Below are 27,903 nucleotides of genomic sequence, written 5' to 3' on the forward strand. Positions count from 1 at the left end.
ATAACCGATTAGGCGGGAGACACCCGGAAGTAGCCGAGGTGATGACGGACATACCCGAGCGGAGCCGGAAGTAGCCGAGGTGATGACGGAGATATCCGAGCTGAGACGGAAATAGCCGAGGTGATGACGGAGACACCCGAGCGATTACGGAGACGCCGGGCGGCAGCGCGGGGCCGAGCCGTGACGTCCCAGCGGCGGGAGGCGGCCCCTGATCCCGCTCGGCGCTCGGCTCTCCAGCCTCCTTCTGACTCCGCCCCCCGCTCTCTGGGCTCGGCTGGCCGGGCCTGGCCTTTCCCAGCACCCCTCGCGGCGGAGCGGGCCGCCTCCTCCCGCCATTGTTGCACCGTCACCGCGAGCGGCGCGAGCCCGGCCCGGCCCCCCCCCGCCCCCCGCCATGAAGCAGGAGGGCGCGTCCCGCCGCCGCCCCGCCGCCGACAAGGCCAAGCCGCCCCCCGAGGAGCCGCCGCCCGGGCCCCCGGACGTGGAGATGCAGGAGGAGGCGGCGGACGGGGCCGGCGGCGCCGCCGGGGAGAAGCCGCCGCAGCGCGAGCTCGACGCTATCACGCTGGAGGGTGAGGTGGGGAGGGGCCGGGCCGGGCCGAGGGGGAGCAGGGGGGAACGGGGGAGGCAGACCCGAGGGGGGGGGCAGAGGGGAACGGGGGGAGGCAGACCCGAGGGGGGGGGCAGAGGGGAACGGGGGGAGGCAGACCCGAGGGGGGGGGCAGAGGGGAACGGGGGGAGGCAGACCCGAGGGGGGGGGGCAGAGGGGAACGGGGGGAGGCAGACCCGGGGGGGGGGCAGAGGGGAATGGGGGGAGGCAGACCCGGGGGGGGGGGCAGAGGGGAACGGGGGGAGGCAGACCCAAGGGGGGGCGGCAGAGGGGAACGGGGGGAGGCAGACCCGGGGGGGGGCAGAGGGGAACGGGGGGAGGCAGACCCGGGGGGGGGCAGAGGGGAATGGGGGGAGGCAGACCCAAGGGGGGGCGGCAGAGGGGAATGGGGGGAGGCAGACCCAAGGGGGGGCGGCAGAGGGGAATGGGGGGAGGCAGACCCGAGGGGGGGGCAGAGGGGAATGGGGGGAGGCAGACCCGGGGGGGGGCAGAGGGGAATGGGGGGAGGCAGACCCGAGGGGGGGGGGCAGAGGGGAATGGGCTGGGGGAGAGGGAGCAGAGGGGAATGGGACAGGGGGGCGACCCAGCAGGACTGGGCTTCGGTGCCCACCAAATCATAGGGGCTGTTGTCCTCAGGGAGGCCAGTGCCAGCCCCGGTCTCTTCCCCGTGGGCTCCTCCCCACTGCTCTGTGAATTGCCCCTTTCTCTGAGCCCCAGGGGAAGACTTTGTAGGGAGAGGGATATTTGGGATGATGCTGAGTGATGGTTCGGTTGGGAAACGGCATCGGCATGGCCAAGGTCCCCTTCGCCGCACACCGCGGGGAAGTGTCATTGTCGCTGTCTCCTGGGGCACGGGGAGATACAAGGACTGGTTCTTTAGTGGTGCTGAGCAGTGTCCGCTCCCATTGACTTCAGCTGGAGTGGTGGGTGTTCAGCACTCCTGAAAATCAGACCCCAAGTGGCTCACTTAAGGTGACAGAAGGTCTATAGTCAATCTGGGTGCCAGCCAGCATCGTCTGTGTCCCCTCCACCCCAAGTGGCGCATAAAGTGACCCCAGTGTTTAGCTTAGTCAGGTTTCTCGTAAAGTGCAGTGGGGCACTTCAGTGTGAAAGCAGCTACCTAAGCGTGAGATTGTTATAATTGCTCTGTAATTAGGATGAAGGCAGTACCTAGCACAGTGGGGTCCTTGTCTAACACTGGGGCTCCTAGGTACTATTGTAATACTCCAGTATCCCTTCTCTCACTGTAGCTGGCACCACCAGGGACTGCAGAGGAAGATGCAAGAAACCTGTAGTAGACAGATGTAGGATAAACTGCCTCCAGGAAAAATTTCTTTCTAACCTCCCCTCCACCCCCAACTTAGAGAGTGGCTTATGTCCTGAGGTATTGAGGCTTTCTCCTTAGAATTATATTAAAATGAGCAGGTAGAAGCATGTATCAGTCTTCAGACAGGAAGCAGGGGTATCACCAGTATGATCATCAGGTATCAGGATTTGCCTCCTTTGTGAGAGCACTTGCCAGAGGCAAAGTGCTAGCAGGATTTCCCTGTGCCGATGCAGACATCAAAGAGCATGTGAAGCAGCTTGAGAAGGCTGTGTCTGGAAAGGAGCCTCGTTATGTCCTGCGTGCCCTACGGGCTCTACCCTCCACATCCCGCCGACTCAACCCCAACGTGCTCCATAAAGCCATCAATGGCTTCTTCACTTCCAACAGCACCGTGCGGGATTTCCTGCTGGGCTTTCTGGAGGAGGTGAGTCTGCAGTGGGTGCAGAGGAGGCTGCTGAAGTTGGTGGTGACTCTGCCTTGGCAGATGCTGGGACTTTTAGTAGCAGAGAACATGTTGTCGTAAGGGAGGGGAGGGGGAGCAGAGACACCAAAGGGAGCGTTCAGACATTACAACCTGACTATTCAGGAGTGCCTGGGAAGTGATTTGAGGGCAGTGACTCGATCCAGTTCCCAGCTGGCTTGTTTCTGTATCTAAGAAAAATCGCAATGGTATTTGCTGGCCTGTGTTGGCATCCTTAGCAGAGAGAGAGCAAAGATTGAGTGGGCCGTGGAGACTGACCTCCTTTGTTCCTAGAGGTGGTCCCTCCAAGTCAAGACTGAGGCACGCTGGGTGGGCAGGGAAATTTGTACGGGCATTGGTGATGGGTATGGCACATCCATGTTGAGTTTCCTCTGTGAATTACTAGAGGACTTCAGAGCTGTGGATCCAGCACATCTCGGTCTCTCTCTATAGCCTATGGACACAGAAGCAGAGCTGCAGTTCCGTCCCCGGACAGGAAAGGCAGCCTCAGCCCCCCTCCTGCCAGAGGTAGAAACCTATCTCCAGCTGCTCCTGGTCATCTACCTGATGAACAGTAAACGATACCCAGAGGTAAAACCCCAGGACTGTCCTGCATGCTGCATTGGGGAGATCCAGCCTGCTACTGAAACCCAAGTACTGGGTGTGTATGGCCCATGAGACCCTAGGGTCAGACGAATAAACTGGCAAACCTGAGTGCTCTCCACATTGCCTCCCTGTTCCCATGAGCTGAGTACAGGCAGATGGTGGCAGAGCTTCAGAGCAGGGAAGTTTTGTGTCCCATCCTAGCCTAGCACAGTTGGAAGCTTAATAGCTGGCCAGCAAACAAAATACCACTGCCTCCATTTAGCTACCTCACGTTTTACTGCTGTGCTAGGAGAGCTTCCCTGGCGTTATGTTAACTGCACCCCAAAGGGACTGGCCAGGATGCAGCCCTTGGAAGCTACCAATACTTTAGAGACAGGGGATTTAGATTAATGGAAGTTCTCACAGCCAAAATGCTTCTGACTGTTTCCCCTCCTGTGTTTCCTCACAAGCGAGTCTTCGTTTTCTCTGTCTCTCTCTCTCTCTGTCTGTGGGTGTGGGTGTAGCCTTGTCTGTTTTGACTTTCCTCTTTCCCTTCCCCAGGCGCAGAAAGTGTCTGATGACCTGATGCAGAAGATCAGTCCTCAGAACCGCCGAGCCCTCGATCTGGTGGTGGCCAAGTGTTATTACTACCACTCCCGCAGCTACGAGTTCCTGAATAAACTTGATGTGGTCAGGAGGTAGGACTGGCTGCTCCTGTGTCCGATAGGTCAGTTGCAGTCCTGTGTGCTGCATTCTCCCGGAGCCTGCCTATACAGAAATGAAAGGGCCCCTTGGTGCCTAATGGCAGCCGTTTGCTAGGATCGAAACCTTGCTGGGACATTTGTGCGCTCCCCTTTTGCAGTTTCCTCCCTCCCTTCTGACGCACTCTTTCCTCTCCACCCTCTTTTGAAGTTTCCTGCATGCCCGTCTGAGGACGGCAACCCTCCGTCATGACGCAGATGGTCAGGCCACCCTCCTGAACCTGCTGCTGAGGAACTACCTTCACTATAACCTCTACGACCAGGCGGAAAAGCTCGTCTCCAAATCAGTTTTTCCTGAGCAGGCCAATAACAATGAGTGGGCCAGGTACCTCTATTACACAGGTGAGAGGCAGCAGTGCCACCACACACTGCTTTACTGTTGTGTTGTCTAGTGACTGGAACAGGAGACTGGAATCAGGACTCTTGGGTTCTGTTCCTGGGGCCAGGGAAGGAGTCCGATCAAATGGTTAGGGCCAGGGTCTGGATTCTGAGGGTTTTCTCCTGGTTCTGCCACTGACCCCACGATCTCTGGAAAACCGCATAATCGCTGCTTCCATTTCTTCACCTGTAAAATGGGCTAATACTTAAGACGATGTGTGTGTCACAATTCTTTGGCAGCGGAATTTGCTACAAGATCCACTCCTTGCCACAGAATTGTATTCTGGAATCTACACATCCTGCCCTAGTAAATGGGAAGAAAACACTGGACAACATGCACCAAGGATAAAATGTTATAGTCTTGTCTGCAGGTCTGAAACGATTGGTCTGAGGGGGCTGAACTGCGAGATAACTGCACACAAAGGGAGTGGCGGAAATGCCAGCACTATTCACTGCTATTGTGCCCAATTCCACCATCTGCAACAGCCCCCTCTGCAGCTGCCAAAACCTCCAGCTTTGCCGTGGACTCTTTCAGTGCCGCTCAGCGTCACTGGTAAAACAAACATCGGCAAGTGGGGAAAGTAAAACTGAACTGAATGGAAACTGGAGAAGGGAGGGGCCGCTGTGCTGATCATGTTAATATTCATGTTTAATTATGTTCAAAATCTGTTCTAAAATTTAAATGAAGCTGCCCCAATTTCCAGACCATGTCCGTCTTCCCGGGGAGTGCATGGGGCCTTGGTAGTAATCAGCATGCTAGTGAGCAGAGGTAGGTGTGAGGCTTTGAGAGCTGATGGAAGGGCTATGTATGTGCAAAGAGGTGTTTGCATTGCTGCCCTGGGCAGGGAAGGTGTGAGGTAAAGATTGCTCGCATCCTGTTGTCCTTGCTGAGAATGTCCTGTGACAAAGTTCCTCCTCTACCTTGGTGGGTCCTGCGCTTATTGGCAGATTTGCTCATCTCAGTGATCCTCCCCACAGTCTGGGTCAACTCCTCCTGTGTCTGATCAGGAGTTGGGAGGTTTGGGGGGAACCCGGGCCCGCCCTCAACTCTGGGTTCCAGCCCAGGGCCCTGTGGATTGCAGCTGTCTATAGTACCTCCTGTAACAGCTGCATGACAGCTACAACTCCCTGGGCTACTTCCCCATGGCCTCCTCCAAACACCTTCTTTATCCTCACCACAGGACCTTCCTCCTGGTGTCTGATAACGCTTGTACTCTGTAGTCCTCCAGCAGCACAGCCTCTCACTCTCAGCTCCTCACCCTCTTGCTCCCAGCTCCTCTCATGCACTTCCTCTCCTCTGGCGCTCCCTCCCCTGACTGGAGTGAGCTCCTTTTTAAACCCAGGTGCCCTGATTAGCCTGCCTCGATTGGCTGCAGGTGTTCTAATCAGCCTGTCTGCCTTAATTGGTTCTAGCAGGTTCCTGATTACTCTAGTGCAGCCCCTGCTCTGGTCACTCAGGGAACAGAAAACTGCTCATCCAGTGACCAGTATATTTGCCCTCTACCAGACTCCTGTACCCCACTGGTTTGGGTCTGTCACAGTCCCCACAACACAGAATACATAAGTGTGTGATCTCTGAAAGACTGGAGCTCCTCTAGTCATTTGGAGCTGAGGCAGCTGAACACAGATCTGTTTGTTGCTGCCGTGACCTCAAGTGCTCTCAGTCTCAAACTGCACCAAACTAAAGCAGCCAAACAGCCAGCAAGGCATGGGCCGTTGGTTTGATTGGCAGTTTGTGCCAGGTAGGGTGAAGATCCCAGTGCCTGGGCTGGGCTTTGTCAGTTAAACCAACTTCTCCCTGAAACAGTTTCTATAACTCTCTCTGCCAGGTCGCATCAAAGCCATTCAGCTGGAGTACTCCGAAGCACGGAGGACCATGACGAATGCCCTGCGGAAGGCACCACAGCACACAGCGGTTGGCTTCAAGCAGACGGTGAGTGGGTGCGTGATCATCCAGGGGGCACCTCTGGGTGCATGCGTGTCAGGCACTTGTGCAGGCACCATGTGTAATCAGGTCCATGGAGAGGAGCAGAGACAGGGTAGGATCTGGGTCTCACCAGCTTCTTGGCTGGTCTATTCTAATGAAGAATTTGCTTCCTTCGGGTGTCTCAGGCAGTTCTAAGAGATTCAAACTGTTTGAAATGGGCCATCCTGATTATCACTACAAACGTTTTTTTTCTCATGCTGATAATAGCCCACCTTAATTGATTAGTCTTGTTATAGAGTTGGTATGGCAACACCCATTTTTTCATGTTCTCTGTGTATATACATCTTCCTACTGTATTTTCCACTGCATGCATCCAATGAAGTGGGTTTTAGTCCACGAAAGCTCATGCCCAAATAAATTTGTTAGTCTCTAAGGTGCCACAAGTACTCCTTGTTCTTATAGTCTCTTGTGTCTGTCTTCCTGCCTAAGGTCCACAAGCTGCTCATCGTGGTGGAGTTATTGCTGGGTGAGATCCCGGACAGACTCCAGTTCAGACAGCCTTCCCTCAAGAGGTCACTGATGCCCTACTTCCTCCTGACGCAGGGTAAGGATGCTCTGGCTGCTTCCCAGAGCTTCATGATCTGTTGTTGGATGATCCAGGAACCCCTAACTTTCTGTTGTGTGCCCTACCATTTGGTCTAGCTACAGCTTCTCAAATTGTCATGAAAAATGACAAATAGTGACATCAACAGGTAAATTGCACACTCTTGTTTATGCTATCGCATACTGCAAGAACAAAGAGAAATTATATGAAACTGAAAGATGTAGTTATAAGGAAATGCGGGTCAGAACCTGTGGAACTCATGGCCATAAGACATCAGAGACCAAAAGTGTAGGTTGATTTTAAAAAAGGTTAGCCATTAGTATGGACAATGAGAACATTGACAGTTTCATTACATAAGACTCAGACTCTTTTTTACATAACCATATTTTCACAAACAAGGGTCACATTCCTGGTTAGATTTTTTTAGACTAGCAAAATAGTGGCGCAAAGATAAAAGAGCACTTAAAAAATGTGTGCTAGTGTTGCTGTGGCCAGCTTCTGATTCCAGAGCCACACGTGCACATTTTTCAGAATGGAAGATAATTTTCAGTAACTTTGTGCTCTGTTAACTGGTTTGATGACCAAGGGACACTGCTCCTGCTTCCAGTGCCCATGGTCCTGGGTTCTAATATCACTGGATCCCTGGCTGGGGGAGTAAATTTTACTTTTTACAGTGAGAGTAATTAACCATTGGAATGATTTACCAAGGGTTGTGGTGGATTCTCTATCACTGGCAATTTTTCAATCACGATTGAATTTTTTTTAAAGACATGCTCCAGTTTAAAAGGAAGTATTTTGGGGAACTTCTCTGGCTTCTGTTACACAAGAGGTCAGACTAGATGTAAATTGATATAATGTTCTGCTCTTCGAAGGAACAAAATATTTTTAACATTTCATCAATAAAGAGCACTGTCTCCTGTTTTATTTCTGGTATTTATGAATCTAACCTCAAAATTCCACTTACTGTAACATTTACATGTCAGGAAGGAGTTTGTTGAGTGGTTGGTGTACAGGATTCCTGGGTTCTGTTCCTGCTCTCACTGTGTGACCTCAGCAGATCTTTTCTCTCTCTCTGTTTACTCTCAACCGTCTCCTGTATGTTCCCACAGCTGTTCGGACGGGTAACCTAGCCAAGTTCAACCAGGTCCTGGATCAGTTTGCAGACAAATTTCAGGCAGATGGGACCTATACCCTGATCATCCGGCTGAGACACAATGTGATTAAAACAGGTAAGAAGCTGCCAGTGCCATGTTGTTGGGGCCTGAACATCCTGTCTCGATGCAGTGTGGGGCTGTCGTGGCTGACTAGACGTCTTGGGCTAACTAGCCCCTGTGGCTTGCTCCTATCATTTAATGCAACAAAGGAGAGCAGTGTGCATTTGAGTCTCCTTGTGCTTCTTAGTTTAAAAGGCCTCTCGCTATCACACCCACTTCCCACCTCACTCAGTGTGTGGCCCCATGACACGCTCCAGCTCCTGTTCCTTCTCCACCTCCAGGTGTTCGCATGATCAGCTTGTCCTATTCACGCATCGCACTGGCCGACATTGCTCAGAAACTGCAGCTGGACAGTCCGGAGGATGCTGAGTTCATTGTTGCCAAGGTGGGTCATTGGGATGAAGTACGGTTCGGGGATCAGTGTAGGAAATCTAGCCCTTGGCCCCTTCTCCCTGTGGTGCTCAGGGACCGCAGAGCTAACCGTTGGATTTCTGAGTGGTTGGTCCTGTATCTTTCAGGCCCTTCTGAACCAGCTCTCTGCTCCTCCAAAAGGATCTGTCACCAGCCTCTTACTACTGGGATCTGGGCCATCAGCAGCTCCAAGGGCCTGCATCCCAATTAACCCCTTCATGCCAGGATGCTCTGACCCAAAGCGTAGCCTTATCCCTACCCATCTTGCTACATCTGTCATTTCCTTGAGCAATTGTTACCAAGGGATGTTGCACCAAGAAAAACTTGAGGTGTTCCCAGTGAGTGGAAAAGGGATGTGGGCTCAGGGCTTGAGAGACCAGACAGACCAAGTCGCTGTCTTGTGGGAGCCAGTGCAAAGTGCTCACTCTGCCATCCCTGGCTGTTGACCCACGGGCACTCTGCGCATGCGAACACCGGCCTTCAAGGTTGGCCCTCTGCCATGACTGTTGCCTCCGGGCTGTAGGCTATCCGGGACGGCGTGATAGAAGCCAGCATTAACCACGAGAAAGGCTATGTCCAGTCCAAAGAGATGATTGACATCTACTCCACACGGGAGCCCCAGCTGGCCTTCCATCAGAGGATCTCCTTCTGCCTCGACATCCACAACATGTCTGTCAAGGTAGCTAGGCTGCGGCGCAGGCTCTGCCCATTGTGTGGGTGCTGGGTCAGGTGTCCCAGGGGCCACTCTCTTGAGATGTGTGAGTGCAGCGGGGTGATTTAGAAGCCTCGGGCCTTCAGAAGCTCCCCCAGCAGGGTCCAGGCCCCTCTGGGGTGATGGGTTGGCTCTTCTCCTTCCTCTCCCTTGCACCCTCAAATCCTCTGTTGGGGCACCAGTTCAAAGCATGGTCCCCCTGCCCACCATGAGCTCCCCACATTCTCTCATCTAAACACACTCCATTCTGTACTCTGGCTGCTAATACAGTGCACTGCATTGAGGGTTGGGAGACAGGACTCCTTGGTTCTGCTTAGTACCAGAGGGGCAGCCGTGTTAGTCTGGATCCGTGAAAGCAGCAAAGAATCCTGTGGCACCTTATAGACTAACAGATGTTTTGGAGCATGAGCTTTCGTGGGTGAATACCCACTTCCTCAGATGTATTCACCCACGAAAGCTCATGCTCCAAAACGTCTGTTAGTCTATAAGGTGCCACAGGATTCTTTGCTGGGTTCTGTTTGTCACTCTACTGAACTGCCTCTGTAAAATGGGAGAAGAGCAAGCTCCCCACGTGGGCGCTGGGAGGCCTCATTCATGCCAATATGCTGTGAAAGCCTGTGCTGAAAGGGCCTGATCTCTGGCAAATTTCTCTGCACTCTAGCTCCAGCTGCTGGGAGCGAGAGCGGATTCCCTGGGTAGGCTCACAAGGCCTCGAAACATGTGCTACCTTGGAGCACATCCTGAGCTCCACGGCCCTGGGAGGTGCATCTGAAGGTTGCATGTCCTGCTGTCCAGGACATGGCCGTGCTGGAACTTGCTGATGGAGCAAGGTCATGCTCCTTGCTCCATCAGCAAGTTCCAGCACGGCCATGTCCTGTCAGCATGTCAGTCAGGCAACCTACCTGGCCGTGCTGGAACTTGCTGATGGAGCAAGGAGCATGACCCCTGGCTGCCATGCATGCTTGGAAATGTCTGCTACAGCCTGGGAGGTGCCTCTGGGTTCCTTGCCTTGGCCCTGGCGGTCCCTCACTGATCCCCTTTTGTTTGTGTTTCCAGGCCATGAGGTTCCCACCTAAGTCTTACAACAAGGACTTGGAGTCTGCAGAGGTGAGATCCTGCCTGTGGGGAGAGGGGGTTGAGCACCCCATTAGCAACCCTCCCTGGGAGTGACACTTGCCTCCCAACCAGTGCTGTGTACCCTTGTCTAGCCTGGACTGAGACCCCCATCCCTGCCCTGGTGGGAACCTTTCTGTGGTGAGTCAGGAGTTCTAGCTAGGGCCCCTGTCAGTCCTTGGTGCCAGCTGTGGTTTGGACAGAGCCTTCTCGTCACTCATTTCACGTGAATGGCCATCACTTCCCACTCTCTCTCGGTCACTGCTGACCTGGCAGCCGCTCCGAGCAGCTCAGTGCCCTGAGCCAGCCCAGTCCCACTGCTGCCATCAGCCTGTTAGGAACGTGCCCTGCCTTTGCCTTCCAGGAGCGCCGGGAGCGTGAGCAGCAGGACCTGGAATTCGCGAAGGAAATGGCAGAGGATGACGATGACGGTTTCCCATGATCCTCTGGGGACTGCAGTCTATTTTTATCTTCCCACAGGGAATATCCTGTCTGATAGAAACCATCCTCTGGTGGCTACAACCCAGAATCTGCCTTTCTTTTATAAACTATCTGCATGTACGTATTGGGGTGGGAAGGGGAGACACTCCCAGGTTCTATATCACCCTCTGCCTATTGCAGAGGGCAGTGCTCCCCTACAACCATCACCCCAGAGATCAGCATATTAAGGGAAACCCACCCTCCCAATTCCCAATAAAACTTCTTTTAAGGTTGCTTGTGGTGGATGTCATTGCTGCACCTAGCGTGGGAAACACACAAGGGGTTAATGAATTAAACCTACTAACCTCTTAGCCGCTGGGTGCGTGGTGTGTGACCTGCTGCTGGGTGGGTGGTGGTTACTGCTACGCAGACCATGTCTGAGCCGCAGCTCTCAGAACAATAATGGGTTAAGACTTTGTTAAGATTCAATTATGACTTTTAAAATAAAAGTTGGAAAAAAACCTCGCACGTGTGTGTGGTTTTGCAGCTTTAAGTTTCACGGCGGGGGAGGTGGGATGGCTTAGAAATCCTGACGCTTTCAGATGCTGATGCAGTGAGAAGGGAGGTATCTTTCACAAGGTGAGATCTTTCTCCCGAGAGCAGCAATTGGGATTCCTGGTCTCCCTTGCTCTAGTTACTGGAACCAGCTCCCTGCAGGGCTTGGGTGGTGGTGGTGGAGGAGCAGGCTTTTAGTAAAAAAAAAAAAAAAAAAGACTCTGGTCAGCTCCAAAGCTCCTGTCAGCTCCATCGAGTAACCCTCAGGTTTCTTCAGAGAATTTGCCAGAAGGGACCACAACAACCATCTAATCTGACCTGCGTGGCACAGGGCTGAGAACCTCAACCACTAATTAGGCATCAGGCATACAGATGATATCACATACCGTGTTGTGCAGCACTGATCCTTCTGCAATTCTCCCCTCCGCTAAGGGGGCTTGGGCTTTCCTCATGTGGGAAGCGGTGCCAGCCTTTGTGCTGCGGGACAAGAGCCAGGGTTATGAGGCCCTACATAACTAGATGAACCTGCTAAGTCTCCCTGAAACTGTTCCTTGCTGCCTGCCTTCTGCCTCATTTGTAGGTAATACACTGGCCTCTGTTGTGGATGAACACACTGCCCATGAAAGCAGCAAGTGCTTCTCTGAGGTCCTGCTTTTTCCCTTGTTTTCCACATACATGGCTGTGGTCTGATGCTCTCAGACATCCTCTCCCTCTGCCGTGTCTCTGCTAGAAGAAAACATTTCAAGGCAGCAGCAGGCAACCCTCAAAACTACTGTTGTGCTGCACAGAGTAGTTCTGTTCCATAGTGGTTCTTCTACCCTGCTCCCGCCTCTAGGGTACGAGTGCCTTGCAGTTGTGCATCAGTCATGTTGCTTAACATCTGTCACGGTGGTTCTCCCTTCCGCTCCCCAGGAGAAGCCTGTGCCGGAGAATGGCTTGGTTTGGCAGGTTTTAGTATCGATGCCCTGGAGTTGTGGGAGAAGACAAACACACCAGGTGCTCGTAGCAGGAGGTGGGTGGTTTGTGATGGCTCATTCCGCTCTCAGGCCAGCCCTGTGAAAGTTCTGGTATCAGCACAGACGAGCTTTACCCTTACGGTGCAGAGTTCCTTGGGCCAGAGGAGGGAAGTTGGTGATCAGGGTTCTTTATCCCACAGCTTTAGGCTCTGTGGGACTGAGGCCGGTAGTCATTACTTCAATACCAATACCTTTGGAATCTTACATGCTAGCCCAAGGTAATGGTGCTGCTGCCTGTATCCAGCGGGGTGCTGCAGCGCCAGGCCAGGCCTATGCAGGGTCACTGAAAGCAGGGCCAGCGGGAGGGCGGGCAGGACTTCGTTAAAGGCCTGGCCTGAAACAGGGCCAGGATACACAAAACAGCCCCGGACTAACTTCAAGCCACAGCTTGGATTGCACCAATCTAAACCAGGTGCTATGGGGCTCCTATAACCCACCTCACCCCTCTGTGTTCTCCTGGCACCACTTCTCGTGATTTACCCTCTGGCAGGACCAGTGCAGGGAGACGGGTCGCGGCCCCTAAGCAGAGAACGAAACCTGGAAGGGATGTGCTAGTCACTCAAGCCCTGATCCTGCACCATGGAAGCTAATGGGAGACGATGAGCACAGGAACAAGCCCCTGGCCTTTATTAACCATGTCAATCGGGGTAGTGCCCAGGGATCGGCCCAGCCTGGAGTCCAGTTCCCCTGGTGCACGTGCAACACAGGTCCCCAACTTTTGGGCCAAGCTGCTCTAACCGCAGGCCACCACTTCCCCCTACTGACCTGGGAGAGACAGAGGAAGGTCGCCACAGGGGTGGGTCGCAGGGGAAGGCTGGAAGAAATGACTGGCCTGCGAGGAAAGACACACTGAGCCTACTTGTCAGTGAAGCCCAGCTCAGTGAACTAATCCCAGTTCCTCGCAGAAGCCGCCATTGCTGGCTCGGGGCAGCTGGAGTCGTTCTGGGGCTTGTGTTGTGGCTCCGTGGATGATTCGTGTTTGGTTTCAGAGGCATAGACAGTCTGGGAGTGATTCCCCTTTATACACAACAGGGGGGCTCTGCCCAATCCCAACCCACAGCTCCCTGCTATTCCAGTCCTGCCCCCTCTGTCAGAAACTGCCAAGGGAAGGCTCCTCCAATGCCACTGCACCAATAATGCACTTAGTGCACGTTCAGCGTGCACAGCCAATAATGCATTTAGTGCACGCTCAGTGTGCACAGCTATTAATGCACTTAGTGCACATTCAGTGTGCACAGCCAATGCACTTAGTGCACACTCAGTGTGCACAGCTATTAATGCACTTAGTGCACGCTCAATGTGCACAGCCAATGCACTTAGTGCACACTCAGTGTGCACAGCTATTAATGCACTTAGTGCACACTCAGTGTGCACAGCTATTAATGCACTTAGTGCACGCTCAGTGTGCACAGCCAATGCACTTAGTGCACGTTCAGTGTGCACAGCTATTAATGCACTTAGTGCACGCTCAGTGTGCACAGCTATTAATGCACTTAGTGCACGCTCAGTGTGGTGTGCACAGCCATGCCTACAGCCTGGGAGAGAGGAGGGCATCTAGCTGCTGGTGCACTGTGGGCCCGTCTGCTGTGAGTAATGTGCCTTGACAACACTGCGCCACCAGAGGGCGCCACGTCACTGAAGGAGACCCACTGCCGCCTCTGGCAAGCTGGGCAATGGGTTCAAGCCAGAGGCACGATCCTTAGAGCCCCGCTGGGCACAGACTATGGGCTCTTCAGTAGCCCCGAGCCATTGCCGCTGGGCCTGAGCCTGAGGGGCCGTTGGCCTCCCAGGAGGGCAGGCAGAGGGCACAACCCGCAGTAGCCAGCAGTAAAGCTACCGCAGCCACAGCCCCGTGCGCCAGGCCCGGCATTGGTGTCCTGTAATGGCGGGAGGGACGGCTCTGGCTGGAGCCCGGCCCAGGGAAAGTGGGAGGGCACATCCTGCAAAGGCTCCCCCGTGCATCTCTGCCAGTGCCCCCTGCGCCTGGCCTGCAGCCCTCCGCTAGCCCAGCCCTGGGCTCCCCCCACAGCTCTGCCAGTGCCCCCAACAGCCCCCCACTAGCCCAGCCCTGGGCTTCCCCCACAGCTCTGCCAGTGCCCCCCGCTAGCCCAGCCCTGGGCTTCCCCCACAGCTCTGCCAGTGCCCCCTGCAGCCCCCTGCTAGCCCAGCTCTGGACTCCCCACACAGCTCTACCAGTGCCCCCAACAGCCCCCCGCTAGCCCAGCCCTGGGCTCCCCACACAGCTCTGCCAGTGCCCCCTTCAGCCCCCTGCTAGCCCAGCCCTGGGCTCCCCACACAGCTCTGCCAGTGCCCCCTGCAACCCCCTGCTAGCCCAGCCCTGAGCTTCCCCCCCAGCTTTGCCAGTGCCCCCTGCAGCCCCTTGCTAGCCCAGCCCTGGGCTCCCCACACAGCTCTGCCAGTGCCCCCTGCTCCTGGCCTGCAGCCCCGGGTTCCCCACACAGCTCTGCCAGTGCCCCCTGCTAGCCCAGCCCTGGGTTCCCCACACAGCTCTGCCAGTGGCCCCTGCACCTGACACACAAACCCTCCTGAGCAGCCAGTCCTGAGATGCCACCACCGGCCGCTCTCCTGGTGCCGCTCAGTTTCACCCTGCAGCCAACTGCTAGGCGAGTCCCTCACTCCCGCCCCCGCAGCCCCCAGCTACCCCAGCCCCGCACCTCTGGCTCAGGGCTCATGGAGAACTTCTCAGCCAATGCTGCTGTTCTCCCCTCTGAGTCAGGGCATGAGCCCCACACCCTCCTGACCCACCCCCTGGAAGGACTCCCGGCTTTGCTGAGGTTGCTTCAAAACCCACTCGGCCTCATCCCATCTGTGCCTCAGGTGGCCTCAGTCCAGGGTTGTGCTGAAAACCTCTCCCCAGCAAAGGCCTGAATGGGGACGGCTGGGCAAGGTGTGCTGGCCAAGACCTGGTGGGTGTCATCCCGGCCATGGCCACAGGGGGCAGTGCCAGGCTGTGCCCCACTGCTCTTAATCCAGCTGGGGGGTGTCCAGGGCCACTGCCCAGGTGAGAGGCCAGAAGAGACGCACCTGCCGGGGCAGAAGACAGATGCGCTGAGCCCCAGGAATGGCCGAGGGGGGCGCCAGCCTGGGCTCTGCTGCAGCTCAGACTAGACGGCTGCTCCTGGCCTCAGTATCGGTGACACCCCCCAATCGAGAAGAGTCTGAAAAGCGAGATCCAGGGGCTGGCTCCAGCCTCCAGGGGGCAAGCGCTGCAGCCAGGCCCCAGGGACCAGCCAGAGCTGCCCCCCAGGCCCAGCCGGGGCTCCAGGATTGGGTTTCACCCACCCGATCAGGCTCTGGGAGGAACTACTTTTGAGAGATTAGCCCTGCTTTGAGCAGGGAGTTGGACTAGATACCTTCTGAGGTACCTTCCAGCCCTGATAGTCTATGATTCTCTGAACTGTCTGAATCGTCCCCCAGGGTGCTGAAGGGATCCCTCCCATTCAGGTTTAATGCAGGTTGCTCCACCCAGGAGGGGTCCTCTCAGAAAACACATTCCAGGGGCCCATCTCACAGCATCTGACATGAGGAGCCCAAATACTCTGGTGATGGGCGCCAGTATAGCCTAGCTGGCCAGATAACAGGGACTTTCAACCTGAAGGGACCTCAGATGCTTTACAAGTCACACACATTCAGAGGATTCACCTCACCTTCCACTAAAATGCAGTCAGCTCTGAGGTGAAGCACTGCAGTTGAACAGCACACAGCAATGCTGGGTAGTTTCTGAGGGAATGTGAAATACTGTAACTAGAAGGGGAGATTTGGTCCTGTGCAGTGCACAGTCCCTGTAAAGCCGGACAGTTCAGTATGTGCCTGTCTGCAGGGGGCAGAGATCTGGGTTGACTCTGCCCTGCCCATGCCATTAAAGCAGCATTATCTAGCTCATTATGGGATTTATCTGGTCCCCAACTTGTCAGTCTTTACCAGCTGTAACCTCACACCCTCCATGGGGCAGAATGGGGCTAATGTCTCCATTGCACAGATGGGAACTGAGGCACAGTGAGGCTAGTTGACTCATCCCAGGGGGCACAAGCAGCTGTGAACTCAACCTAGGTCTCTTGTGTCCCAGGGCCCTAACCACTGCACCAGCCTTCCTCCCTTTCCAGAGGAGTCGAGGTAGAGCCCAGGGCTAGCACATCTGGATTTGTTTGCAGTGACAAACCGGGAGAATGAACCAACCCGTGCGAGCGCGATGGACGTGTCTGTGGTTTCTTCACATCAAGCTCATCTCAGCTCCTCCCACTTGGGAAATCTAAGAGCATCCAGGATTTCCAAACCGGGCTGGGTCACATCCTGCCCTTGATCCCCCCAGGGCAAGTTAAGAGCAAGGCCCAGGCAGTGGAACCAGGAAGACCTTGGCCTGCGGGTTTCAACGTAATTGCGGCCCCAGGACACACACAAACGTTTTCTCCCTTGGGAATCCTACTCATTGCCTGGATCCCGGCCTTTGGGGGGGGAAGGGGGGCCTCATGCCTCACAACAGAGACTGTCTCAAGGCCAAAGGCCTACCCTGGCCTGGTCTCAGGAGGGACCTCTCCAAGCAGTGAGCTCTCCAGCCAGACAGCGATCGCACCAGGAGACGCAGCCATCCCAGCGCTGGGGTCAGCTCAACTGGGCTGAGTGACGCCCTTGGAGAATGGGCTGAAAGGGATGTACCAAGCCACTTCCTCAGAGAGGACCCTGTGGGGCTGCATGGGGTCGCGTTCAGGAGGCTGAGCCGCTGCTCTGTGGGCAGGTGTGGGCATTGGGGGCAGGATGGAAGTCCATTTTCAGAGAGTCCCACACATGCGGAGGAGGGGGCAGAGCGCTCCTCTCGCTTCATGGTGCTGGGCAAGCCCCACCTCAACTCAGCCTTGGGCCAAGATCCAGGAGCACCTCCTGCCGGGGTGAGGATAGGAGCAGCTAAAATGGAGCTCACAGGTGGCTGCTGCGCTAAGAAAGGCCACAGTTTCCCATGCACATTGGCCAAGCCTGGTGGAAACTCCACCACTCTTGGTAACCAAGACAAAGCTCATTCCTAGGCCCTCTCGCACCCATCCCCAGAGTTTCTGGGCTTACGCCCACTTCCTGCCATGGAAAATAGTGACGACTTCCTATTTGTGACTCACTCTTTTCTTTTTAATAGCCCTAATTCTTGAAAACAAAAGCCTGCTGACTCCTGGCCTCGCCCAGCCATTCACTCAAGACAGCATTTTCCATCTTCACCACTTCCAAAAAGGTGACACCACTCCATGGGACCCCTCCCTGCCTCAGGCCTTCAGTGACCAACACTCCCTGGGAAACGTCACTACCTCTCTCCTTTCTTCCTCACCAGGGCCGGATTAACCATGGCTGGCCCCTCGCTCCAGGGATCGACCCCCCCACGCCATGTTCCATTGCCCCCAGGATGACCCACAAATATATGTCACCAGACCCACAAATCCAAACAGTGGCCTTGCTCCTCCCCAGGCCAGCGCTGCCTGACATGGGGGAACCCCAGCCAACTCCTTCCCCCAGCGAGCGTAGCAAGCCCCATGCCTCCCACCTCCTCACGCTCTCCCCCAAGTTAGCTGCTTGTTGGTCTTTCATCTCACCATCTGGGAAGCAGGTGGGGCACCATCCAGCTCCCTTAAAGGGGCCATCTCAGGCCATCTCTGGTAGTTGAGAGCTGACAGAGCCAGAAGTATACTGACCCCCCCGTATACTGACCCACTGTGTGACTCGCTCTGTTCCTCAGTTTGCCCTTTTCCAAAGCAGCAATTCCAGCTCAGAGCACAACAAGCAGGAGTTAGACAATGTTGCAAAAATTAATCAGCAGCAAAACAGTGACTGCTACTGAAAGTGTCACAGTGGTCCTTTGGGTTCAGTTAACACCCCATTGAGGTGGATGGCTTGATTCATGCCTGGGGCTGGCTGGCTCAGCTTACACTCAGCTGGTGTAACGGTTACATTCGCAACCATTAGTTGGTGTAAATCAGCACAGGCCGCTGCCTTTGACCTACGCCCGCCGGGATCAGATATCTATGGAGAGCCCAGATGGGGGCAGTGAGGGCAGCATCTGAGGCACCATGGAATACCCCAAGCCTAGCGGATTATCCTGAGGTGAAGTGATTTGACCAAGGCCCCAGAGGGGAAGTGTGTGTGTGTGTGGGAAGGCAGCATGAGGAGGATCTGGTTCCCCCTCTTCCCCCAGCTTTTGCCTCTCCGAGCCGGCATGCTGGGACAGATGGTTTATATCCCCATGCCGGGATTTGGTGAGGTGGGTTGGACTTTTCATTTCTTTGGCGCCTGCCCAGAATCCCATTTCCTCATTCCCAGGCAGGTAGAACATGGAACTTGCGGTTAAAAGGAGCCAGGACAATATATTCCAGGTCATCCCACTAAGTGCTGCAGCCGTTTTGCCAAGGGGCTGGGGTCAAAGCTGGGCCCCCTGCCCAGCTTGGACTCTCCTCTCCAGTGCCATTTTTGAGCAATCGTCCCCCTATCCCCAGCTGGGAGTTGGTTCAGCTGACACTGGGCCAGGCAGCCCAAGCTGGAAGTGTGCTTCGGGTTTTCCCCACCAGCCTGCCAACAAAAGAGCACTGAGGAGTTCGGAAGCAGCGCCCGCGTCAGATCCCCCGAGTTTGGGAAACAATCGCCGTCTCCCGGAGACCGGCGCAGGATCGCTCCCGTCAGGGCCTTGCCAAGGGTGCTGGAGCTCCTACCATGAGCCAGCTAACGCTAGTGGAAAGAGGCGTGGGACCCTGATTCAGATTCCTCATGGTGTCTGTATCCCAGCGTAGCTGGGAGCAAGGTGCTGCACACACACGGTGAAATCCTGGCCCGCTGAGATCAGTGGCAAGACTCCCAGTGACTTGACTTTCACCCACAACAAGTCCCTGCCCCCAACAAGCTCACTATCTAAATGGACAAGGCAGGCCAGAGCCAGCCACGTGTTTTCCATGTGACCTCGGTCACATCCCTTACACCAAGAAAGCAGCCTTCAACTCCCTGAAGGGGGGTTCCAAAAAGGATGGAGCTTGCCTGTTCTCAGTGGTGGCAGATGACAGAACAAGGAGTAATGGTCTCAAGTTGCTGAGGGGGAGGTTTAAGTTGGATATTAGGAAACACTATTTTACTAGAAGGGTGGTGATGCACTGGAATGGGTTACCTAGGGAGGTGGTAGAATCTCCGTCCTCAGAGATTTTTAAGGTCAGGCTTGACAAAGCCCTGGCTGGGATGATTTGATTGGTCCTGCTCTGAGCAGGGGATTGGACTAGATACCTCCTGAGGTCCCTTCCAACCCCAATATTCTATGAAGATCTTCATAGGACAATTCCTGAATTTTAGGGTCTTGAGTTGGGTATCTACCATCACTAGCCACTTTGGAAAAGTGGTCTAAAGCCTTGCTGTGCCTCAGTTTCCCCATTTGTGACTAATGATCCTTCCCTATCTCCCTAGGTGGTGCTGTGAGGATCACAATCAATGACTGTCTGGGGCCCAGATACCCTGGTGTGGACCCCTCTGACCTATGGCACAGGATCTCTCAGCAAGCAGACACATGCTGTTTTAATTCTAGGCAAAGCACATATCCCATGACGGAATGTTAGTGGTTCTACTTGAGGGCAAGTGACCACAGCTACAAAGAAAAAGGAATGTAAAGGTGATTTCTCTCTTCATAATGACTTAATTACTTGGTTAAATTAAACACTCTACCCAAGTTGCTCAAGAACAAAGCAGCTGCCTATATTGTAAGGATAACGAAGTTTGATCAGGACTGAGATGTCTTGTTAGCTCACAATTAAATCTCTGATGGGGAATAAAAAACAGCTGATCTTTTGGGGAGTGGCTAACTTTGGGGGCATTCTGGGGTCTAAAGAGCAACGAGAATTAATGAGTGTCTATTGATCTTGTCCCAGTGGGTTGGAGAACAGGTCCAGTAGTCTAAGATTGGGGTCCCAAGTACAACCATTTGGGACCATTAAAAACCCCACATTTTGCAAAATCTGAAAATACAAATCTGTGAAAACAAACATTCTAGGAATTTGGTGTTGATATGCCCAGCGATTTGTCACACTTACTTCATCATTTCATCAGAGTGAATTTTCCCTGACAAGACTATAAATGCCCTGTATTGATGAGAGGTTCAGCATTCGTGAACTGAAAGGGACTAGTGCAGCTTTTGCGTCTGTCTTATTCACATCCCTGGTAACCGTCATAAACTCAAAAGGGGAGGAGATACTCAGAAGATTCCACGCATTTAGAATGAGATCTCTCCAAAGTAAGTATGAACCTTCACTCGACAGCAAGATACCATAGCCACTGATTTCCTAAGTGCTTGGATTTATTCTAGGTGAGGGGGCTGGTAAGTGTGATTTGGGGAACAGCAATGTCTATAGTTGCTGTTTGGGTTGTTTGATTTAAAAAAAAAATATTTTTTTTCTTCCTTCTTCCTGGTATATTTGCCTATTTATAGTATAACCAGGAAAAGAACAGACGTGAGGACAAATACACCACATTTAAGAGGCATGTGTTTTATACAGGCTGGATTATGTCTTAAACAGGTGGGGTTTACTTAGTGCATGTTATGGGTCAGTTTGCCTCGCTACAAAAAATTATGAGCATCTGATAGCAGAGGGGATTTAAATCAAAGGCTCGTTCTAACTTTAACTATAAAAGCTTTAATGTACAGATTGCCCAAGGAGCTTAGTCTAAATAAACACAGAGATTGGGGAAACCAACACACTTTGGGGTGACGCTTACATGAGAACAGTTTCCACTGGAAGTTCTCCTGGGCATGGCCTGTCTCTCACTATATGTATGTGCAGTGTCCAGCATACGGGACCCCCAACCTCAGTTGGAGCTTCTGCACTAACCTTCCTATCTCCTCTGAACACACAGAGTGCTTCTCCTGCTCTGTGTCTCGGGCCACATCTGGATTCCTATGCACTTACCTGACTAACTCTGCTCCTCTCTCTCCTTCCTTCGTCCCCAGCTGTTCTACCATTGCTAGTCAGCACCGTGCTGTGTTTGGGATGCACCATGCTGCACGCAGCTCCCCTGCCGGAGTTCTCCGGGGATCAGGATTTCCAGCAATTCCTGCAGAAGGACCTGGAATACATCCGCAAAATCAAAGGGGACGTCGCTCAGGTGCAGGAGCTTGTGGTAAGTCGCTCGACACAAACCAGGGGGAGAGGCATTGAGGGCACCCGAGGTCTGGGGTAGGGGTGGGGGATGGGCTGTGCAATGCACCCAGAGTCTCATCTATGACCTGCACAAAAGGGCTTCTTGACATCTGATGAGAAAGCTGCAGCTACACCCCTCCCTGGCGATTTGGGGTCTCTCGCTCATCAGTGATGCTGGGGGCTGCAGCCTGGCTCGAGGGGACTCAGGGGAGAGCTGCACAGTGGGTTAAACTGTAACAAGGGAGGATGCCAGCAGCCCAGCACTGAGCACTCAGGGGTGGGGCCCTGACATTCTGCTCGGGAGGCTTCATCTCTGCTGAGGATCTCAGCCCCAGGCTTCCAGACAGACAGAGATCCAGATAGACAGGCTTCCCCAGCAGCTGTGCCTTGGGTTGGGCAGTAGGACAAGCAGCAGGACGAGACGGATTGGGAGATCACTCCGTGGCATCAGACCCCTTGCTGTAGAGCAGCATGAAGTTGTGCTGATCTTCCCCAGGGACAGATCCCTGACCAGGTCCCCACTACCTCCAGCTGGCAGGGTCAGAGACATCTGATCCAGCAAACTTCAACTCCCGGCACGAAATACACAATAGGAGCAAGAGGAACTGTGCATCTTCACCTCTCTCAAAGCAAGAACCAGAAACAGGGACCCATCCCTCCCAGAGGAGTTGCAGGCTGCTCCTTCTCCTGGACAAGTGTCTTCTCAGAGACCAGGCCTGACAATTTACCCAGCCGCTAGGTAGAGGATCTGTCCACTCAGTTAGTGCACTCTGCCCCTGCCTGATGCAGGCAGAGAGTAGATTTGAGGACGGTGAATCCTCCTCCTCAGGCTTTGGACTGCAGTTCGTTTGGCCTGATCCTCATGCACTTCTGCAGGTCTCTCTCCTCAGGCAAGCAGCCCTGTTTATTCAATGTTACTCTCACGCTGAGGCGTTTTCAAGATTGGGCCCAAAAAAGTTTTTCGCCCTGATCATGTTAAATTGGGAAGCAGACGCTGGCCAGACCGCTGGCCCGGGCGATCCGAATGGGTGTGTTTCCTGGAGATTACAGCTAGTGCTTGTCAGTATTTTAACACCGTGGGGCAGGGAGTCTTATTCACATAGCCAGGGGATTTGTTTGCTTTGGTCCAGTTTCCAAGGTCTCGCACGACCATGTCAGCCAATGTGCAGCTCCTTTCCTGCTGCTCCCGGGGTCGTGGCAAAGGAAAGGACAATGCAAAAATGAAAATAGAAAAACATTGCTTGGGAAAAGGCAGACGAGAACAACAGAATCAGAGAAAGGCAGGGCTGGAACGGACTCCAGGCAGGACCAAGCAAACGCAGACCATCCAACCTGTTCTTAAAAACCTCCAATGATGCAGATTCCACAACCTCCCTGGGAAGCCTGTTTCAGAGCTTAGCTACCCTGACGGTTAGGAAGTTTTTCCTAATATCTCACCTAAATCTCCCTTGCTGCAGATTAAGCCTGTTACTTCTTGTCCTATCCTCAGTGGACACGGAGAACAATTGATCCTTGAAGGTTATTATAAAGACAACAATACATCTGAAGCCTCCTGTGTCTTACAGACAACGGTCTTGTTCTTCACCTCGGAAGAGCATAAGCCTTTTTCACAACAGCATCACATTATTGACTCATATTCAATCTGTGACTCACCCTCAGATCCTTTTCATACCACTGCCTAGATCCTCATTCTGCAGTTGTGCATTGGATTTTTTTTTTCCTTCCTAAGTGTAGAACTTTGCGTTTGACTTCAGTGGGTAAAGTTACTCGCAGGAGTGTTTGCAGGATTGGGGATGGTGTCTGGAACCCATCCCGGCCATCGCATTCTCACCGTACACTGGGGTCCGGGAACAACAATCGCTAGCTGTTGCCGAGGCAATCCTTGGCTTATAATTCCCACCTCCTGACTATACCTTTTCTTCTTATCCCACCTCAGTGCACGACCCTCCAGCTCTGCAACGAGGAGGAGCTGATGCTTGTCAAGCAGAAACTGGGCATTTCCCAGGCCCCGCTGGATCAGTGTCACAGCAAGACCTTCCAAGTGGTGAGTCTGACCGCAAGGGACTACAGCAAGGGCAGGGCGAGGGGGCGGGAACGATCCTTGGGCTGCGGCCTAAGGGCCCGAGGTTGTTCTGAGTGACAGAGGAAGCCAAGCTCCCGGTGGCAGCCGCAGAGTTGGACTGACTCCAGCAGCAGGTCTGCCTGTGTCAGGAGTGAGGATCAGCTCTAACAGGGTGAGAGGAGCAGCACCTCGCTGTGCTTCCCAGCCCGGGGGCGAAGGAAAGGCATCCTGCAACGAGCTGCTGGTTCTCAGCTTTGGCTTCTCTCCAGCCATGGCAGCATTCTCTAAAAACAACAAGAACAATGGAAGCACTCCAACTCTATTCCTCTGCCGGCTTCCCACAACCCAAAGGCCTCTCGTGGCTCAGCTGCCGGCATCTTGGCTACGTCCGAAGCTGGGCTCCCAGGCCACGGCCTGGCTGTTAAACTCAACCCAAGAACAGTCCGGCCCCGGGCGGGGGCAGCGAGCTAGAAAGAGGAGGAGGCTTCCTCACAGCCCTGGCAAACATTGCTGCAACTCAGCACTTCCCGCCCTCGGTGATCCCCAGCGCCGGCCCAGCGGTGAGGGAGGGAGAGGCCCAGGTTCGTGCTGCCTCACTGAGCTTCACGGATCTGTCAGCCGGGGCTCTGGGGAATCTCCGGTCCTTGCAGGGTCTTCAGCTCGATGGTCACGTTTTCCAGCCCTGCTCTAGAGCCATGACTCGAGGGGAGTCCCTGGCAAGGAAGGAGCCCCAGGGGAATCTCCGACCCCTCGGGAGCAGGGGGAAAGGGAACAGCTGGCCCTCTGCAGTTACAATTAACCCCTTCTGTGCTGCACAGTCACCGCAGCCAAGGTGTTTTGCTGGGATAGACATTGCACAGGAAACTTGATGCCAACTGGGTCACTAAAGAGCTAGCGAGAGTCCCCACTCAGGCCTCCTCTCTCAACTCCTTCCTTCTCGTGCCCACAGGATGCCTGCTTCAGCCAGATCCGGGATGGGCTCCAAATCTACCACGGCCACCTCGCCCTCCTCCTCCAGCTCCTGCCGGCTCACTCCAGCCGAGTGGATGCCCTCCGGCTGGACGTCTCGAACCTGTCCACTAACATCCAGCAGCAGGTACACCACTCTGCCTGCTCCCCCGGTGGGTGGGACCAGGCCCTCGGGGTGGGGAGGGGGCAGGGCCCCTGGATGCAGCCAGAATCCTGGCGGCCTTCACCCAGATCAAGCGGGTCAGGTGGCGAGCCAGCCAGGGCAGGGCCTGGCAGCAAAGGTGAAGCCAATCCCTGCTTGCCATCGCCCTGCTGCATTCCTGGGCCCGACGTGCTTGGCCGATGCCGGCAGCTTATGCGCAGGATTGAATAGGACGGGGAGAGCGACCCGCCCTCAGCCTCACAGCTGGGCCTCCAAGGGTGCAGAGAGCTCGCCCCTCAGCTGGCCCTGACCTGTGACTAGATTGAGGCTTCGGGCTCAGAGCAGGCCCAACCTTCCCCGGGTGCGTCAAGCGCTAGCTCCGCTGGGCTTCTGCTAATGCTGCTTGCTGTCTCCCGCTCCCTTAGATGGAGGATCTGGGTCTGAACACGGTGACGTACCCCAAGGCCGAGGGCCAGGGCACCCTCCCCAGCCTCTCGTCCAACTTCGACAGACAAGCCAGCGGATTCATCATCCCCGCCAACTTCAAGCGCTTCCTGGAGACGTCCTTGCGGGCCCTCCGCCACCTCACGCTGGTGTAAAGGGGCACGGGGACGCACTTCCCTCACTGCAGCCTCCGGCCCAGTGTCAGCGCCTGAGAAGCCCTGTGCCTTGGGGAGGCTCTGGGCTTTGAGACCTAAGGGGGAGCTTTACGGGGGAGGGTGTCTCTGAGCCGGGAGAAGAGCAGCGTCTCCCAGCCGGAGGATGCTCTACTCATCCAGCCTGGATTCTCCCTTATTCCCAGCCCATCCTCCCCACCACCACCTCCACTCTGCAAAGCAACAACCAAGGCTCTTAACTATTGGACTGGGATATTAGCAGCAGCTGCCCCTCCCTCTTTGGGTCAGTGGCAAACCCTGCCCCAAACCCCTGTTTACTGTTCCCCAGGGTTTGAGGCTGGGCATGGTTCTCTTTTAGGGTGACCAGATAGCAAGTCTCAAAAATCAGGACGGGGTTGGGGGGTAATAGGTCGCTCCATAAGACAAAGTCCCAAACACTGGGACTGTCCCTACAAATTCAGGATATCTGGTCACCCTATGCTATTTAAAGGTTATTTATTTCTCATTTGTGAGCTTCACCACTGGTTGGTGCATCCATGCACGCAGCCCCAATGCAAGCACTGCCCGGCTTATTTAATATTTATCACTATTTAATATATTTATAGGGGTTTGGAACCTGGTGGGAGAAATATTTAAGTGCATCTGGTTCATGATATGTTTTTAAAGTCAAAATCCATTCCCTTTATAACGAACCACGGGCATCAATCTCGAATGTTTTGCAGCATCAGCAAATCTAGGAGCAGGGCCTGGGATGCTGGCCGTGCATTTTTATGTGCGTGCCCAGTGTACTTACTGTTTAATATTTAAACAAATGAGCGTCTCCAGTACCAGATGTTTGCCCTTTGGTAGCTGGACCAAGCACAGGGCTGGGAGCCAAAAGCTCCTGGCCCAACTCCCTGTGGGATCTTGGCTAACAATCAGTGCCTCAGTTTCCTCATCTGTCAAATGGAGGATGCTAATGTTTACCTACCTCACAAAGCTGGTGTGAGGCTTAATTTTCCCTTGTCCAGCCAAGGGCAAGGTCTGAGTGAGTAGGATGGTAGAGCACCTGCAGAGAAGGGTTTGCTGGGAGCACTCGGCCACTGAGCGTGGAGAAGCCTGCACTCTGGAAAGCCTCCAGAGCTTTGGATTAGGCCCCAAGCACGCAGTGCGCAATACAAGCCACTTCGCTCCTTGCTTGAGCACAAGCCTGCTGGGTGGGTGGGCAAATGGATCAGGGCTCCTGGGTTCTATTCCTGGCTCACCCACCAACTAGCTGCATGCCCTTACGCATGTTGCTTCCCTTATCCTTGCCTCAATTTCCCCATCTATAAAGAGGGATAATCCCTTTTATCCTCAGATGAAGGCACTTTAAAATGGCATTTTCCTTCCTGGCTTGTGGGCAGTGCAGGGACAGAATTGGCTAACATTGTTTTTGTTATGACAGTGCATTAATGCAAAACGGATTATTATTATTTAACAGACTTGGCAGGAGGGCAGGCTCCTTAATTAGCAAAGTCCTTGGCTGGGGAATTGTTTATGTACAGCCATTCTCACTGAATGACAAGGAGGTTTCCAGTTCACCCTCCCAGAAAACCAGCTTTATATTTTTTAATCCACTGTTCCTCCTCGTTCACCCATGAGATTTACATTCATGTCAAACTGATTTTATTTATTATAATTTAACTTAATGATTGATATCTTAATTCTTACTATTAACTATTATCACTCCTTTAATTTCAAATGATTTTTTGCCGAGAATGGCTCAGACCTGAATCCTACCCGACTTCTGCCTGGTTCAAATTCCAGCTACCCTGAATCCACCCAGTGTGGATTGGACTGGAGGGACTGGCGTTGCCTGTATGTTTCAAAGCTGTCACCAACAGACAGCCCACATGAATTTCAATATAAGTCACATTGTACTAGATTAGCGGAGACTGTGCAATTCTACCTCCCCGGATGATCCAGATGAAGAATGTCCATTCTTGAATGGTTGGAGTTTAATTAAAAAAACCAAAGGCAAGATCTTCACTGACAAATTCTGGAGTTTTGCCTATTAGCTTGGCAAAATGCCCAGCAGAGTGCGATATTCTGTAATTGTCTTGAACTGGTTTATATTGCAATGTGTTCTATTTATTACTGCGGCTGGGCTTGGCTCAGAGCAAATCGATTTGTATTTTTATTTAAAACAGAGAAATAAAATATTTTGGTACCTTCTAAAGCAGGTATGTTTGGCTGAATGTATCAGGAGGTGTGGTCCGAGCGCTAGCCAGTCCCTTATCTAGGATGACAGCAGAGAGGCCCCCACGGGGTTAGTTAATAATTCTCTTTACTTGTTCAAAGCGCTGAGCTTCAAGCCAGCCCATCCAGCCCACAGGCCTGTTGCCGGACATGGCCCAGCCATGGAGAATTAATCGAATACTAAACACAAACTGCCCCTGAGCTTAACCAAAGCACGAGACGCAAGGCCTGGTCGAAGGCCAGAGCCGTTTAACCCTTCAGCCCATGACAGAGCTGGGTGGGGATTTTCAAAGGGGACTAAGGAGTTGGTGCCAGCCCCCACTGGGATTTTGACACCTTTGAAAAAGTTCATACCCAAAGCTTCAGGGAGAGCAGGAGCTCCAGCTCCAGCCCACATGGAAGGCAATTCAACAGCTCAAGGACCGGGCCGGCTCCAGGCACCAAGTGCGTGCCTGGGGTGGCAAGCCGTGGGGGGGGCCTGCCGGTCGCCGTGAGGGTGGCAGTCAGGCTGCCTTCGGTGGCATGCCTGCGGGAGGTCCACCAGTCCCGCGGCTTCGGTAGCAATTAGGCAGCGGGTACACCGAAGGCGCGGGATTTCCGGACCTCCCGCAGGCACGCCACCAAAAGCTGCCTGACTGC

General features: G+C 54.0%; 2 protein-coding genes and 1 long non-coding RNA gene across 4 annotated transcripts; 2 read left to right on the forward strand and 1 right to left on the reverse strand.

The window, feature by feature from the left end:
• The first annotated feature begins 337 nt into the window (after window positions 1–337).
• On the forward strand, window positions 338–11,047 carry PSMD3 (proteasome 26S subunit, non-ATPase 3). Of its 2 annotated transcripts, XM_050934781.1 has the most exons (12): window positions 352–572; window positions 2,171–2,361; window positions 2,851–2,988; window positions 3,544–3,680; window positions 3,895–4,085; window positions 5,951–6,054; window positions 6,538–6,652; window positions 7,762–7,881; window positions 8,148–8,251; window positions 8,801–8,956; window positions 10,046–10,096; window positions 10,467–11,047. In XM_050934781.1, exons 1-12 carry the CDS (start codon window positions 395–397, stop codon window positions 10,542–10,544), a joined length of 1,563 nt encoding a protein of 520 aa, XP_050790738.1. In that variant the 5' UTR covers window positions 352–394; the 3' UTR covers window positions 10,545–11,047. The 2 variants fall into 2 exon arrangements, with proteins under 2 accessions (XP_050790737.1, XP_050790738.1); XM_050934780.1 differs by lacking the exons at window positions 8,801–8,956; window positions 10,046–10,096; window positions 10,467–11,047 and adding an exon at window positions 8,385–8,793 and having other exon boundaries at window positions 338–572.
• Window positions 11,048–11,056: 9 nt separating this feature from the next.
• On the reverse strand, window positions 11,057–12,516 carry LOC127040538 (uncharacterized). Its single transcript, XR_007771457.1, has 2 exons — window positions 11,464–12,516; window positions 11,057–11,268 (listed from the first exon to the last, which is right to left on the reverse strand). It is a non-coding gene; the product is annotated as an uncharacterized LOC127040538 (long non-coding RNA).
• Window positions 12,517–19,737: 7,221 nt separating this feature from the next.
• Window positions 19,738–27,244, forward strand: CSF3 (colony stimulating factor 3). The gene is made up of 5 exons (XM_050934800.1): window positions 19,738–20,350; window positions 21,065–21,234; window positions 23,191–23,298; window positions 24,266–24,412; window positions 24,853–27,244. Exons 1-5 carry the CDS (start codon window positions 20,194–20,196, stop codon window positions 25,024–25,026), a joined length of 756 nt encoding a protein of 251 aa, XP_050790757.1. The 5' UTR covers window positions 19,738–20,193; the 3' UTR covers window positions 25,027–27,244.
• Window positions 27,245–27,903: the final 659 nt, after the last annotated feature.

This window comes from Gopherus flavomarginatus, chromosome 25 (genome assembly GCF_025201925.1).
Source record: "Gopherus flavomarginatus isolate rGopFla2 chromosome 25, rGopFla2.mat.asm, whole genome shotgun sequence".
NCBI classification, from domain to species: domain Eukaryota; kingdom Metazoa; phylum Chordata; order Testudines; family Testudinidae; genus Gopherus; species Gopherus flavomarginatus.

Excerpts from the sequence above, each read along its gene's own strand:
- CSF3 (XM_050934800.1), top strand. The coding sequence starts at position 20,194 with ATGCCCTGTATTGATGAGAGGTTCAGCATTCGTGAACTGAAAGGGACT. Across the intron at positions 20,351-21,064 it reads TAGAATGAGATCTCTCCAAA|CTGTTCTACCATTGCTAGTC; the intron begins GTAAGTATGAAC and ends CTTCGTCCCCAG. Across the intron at positions 24,413-24,852 it reads CCACTAACATCCAGCAGCAG|ATGGAGGATCTGGGTCTGAA; the intron begins GTACACCACTCT and ends CCGCTCCCTTAG.
- PSMD3 (XM_050934780.1), top strand. The coding sequence starts at position 395 with ATGAAGCAGGAGGGCGCGTCCCGCCGCCGCCCCGCCGCCGACAAGGCC. Across the intron at positions 2,989-3,543 it reads ACAGTAAACGATACCCAGAG|GCGCAGAAAGTGTCTGATGA; the intron begins GTAAAACCCCAG and ends TCCCTTCCCCAG. Across the intron at positions 4,086-5,950 it reads CAGGTACCTCTATTACACAG|GTCGCATCAAAGCCATTCAG; the intron begins GTGAGAGGCAGC and ends TCTCTCTGCCAG.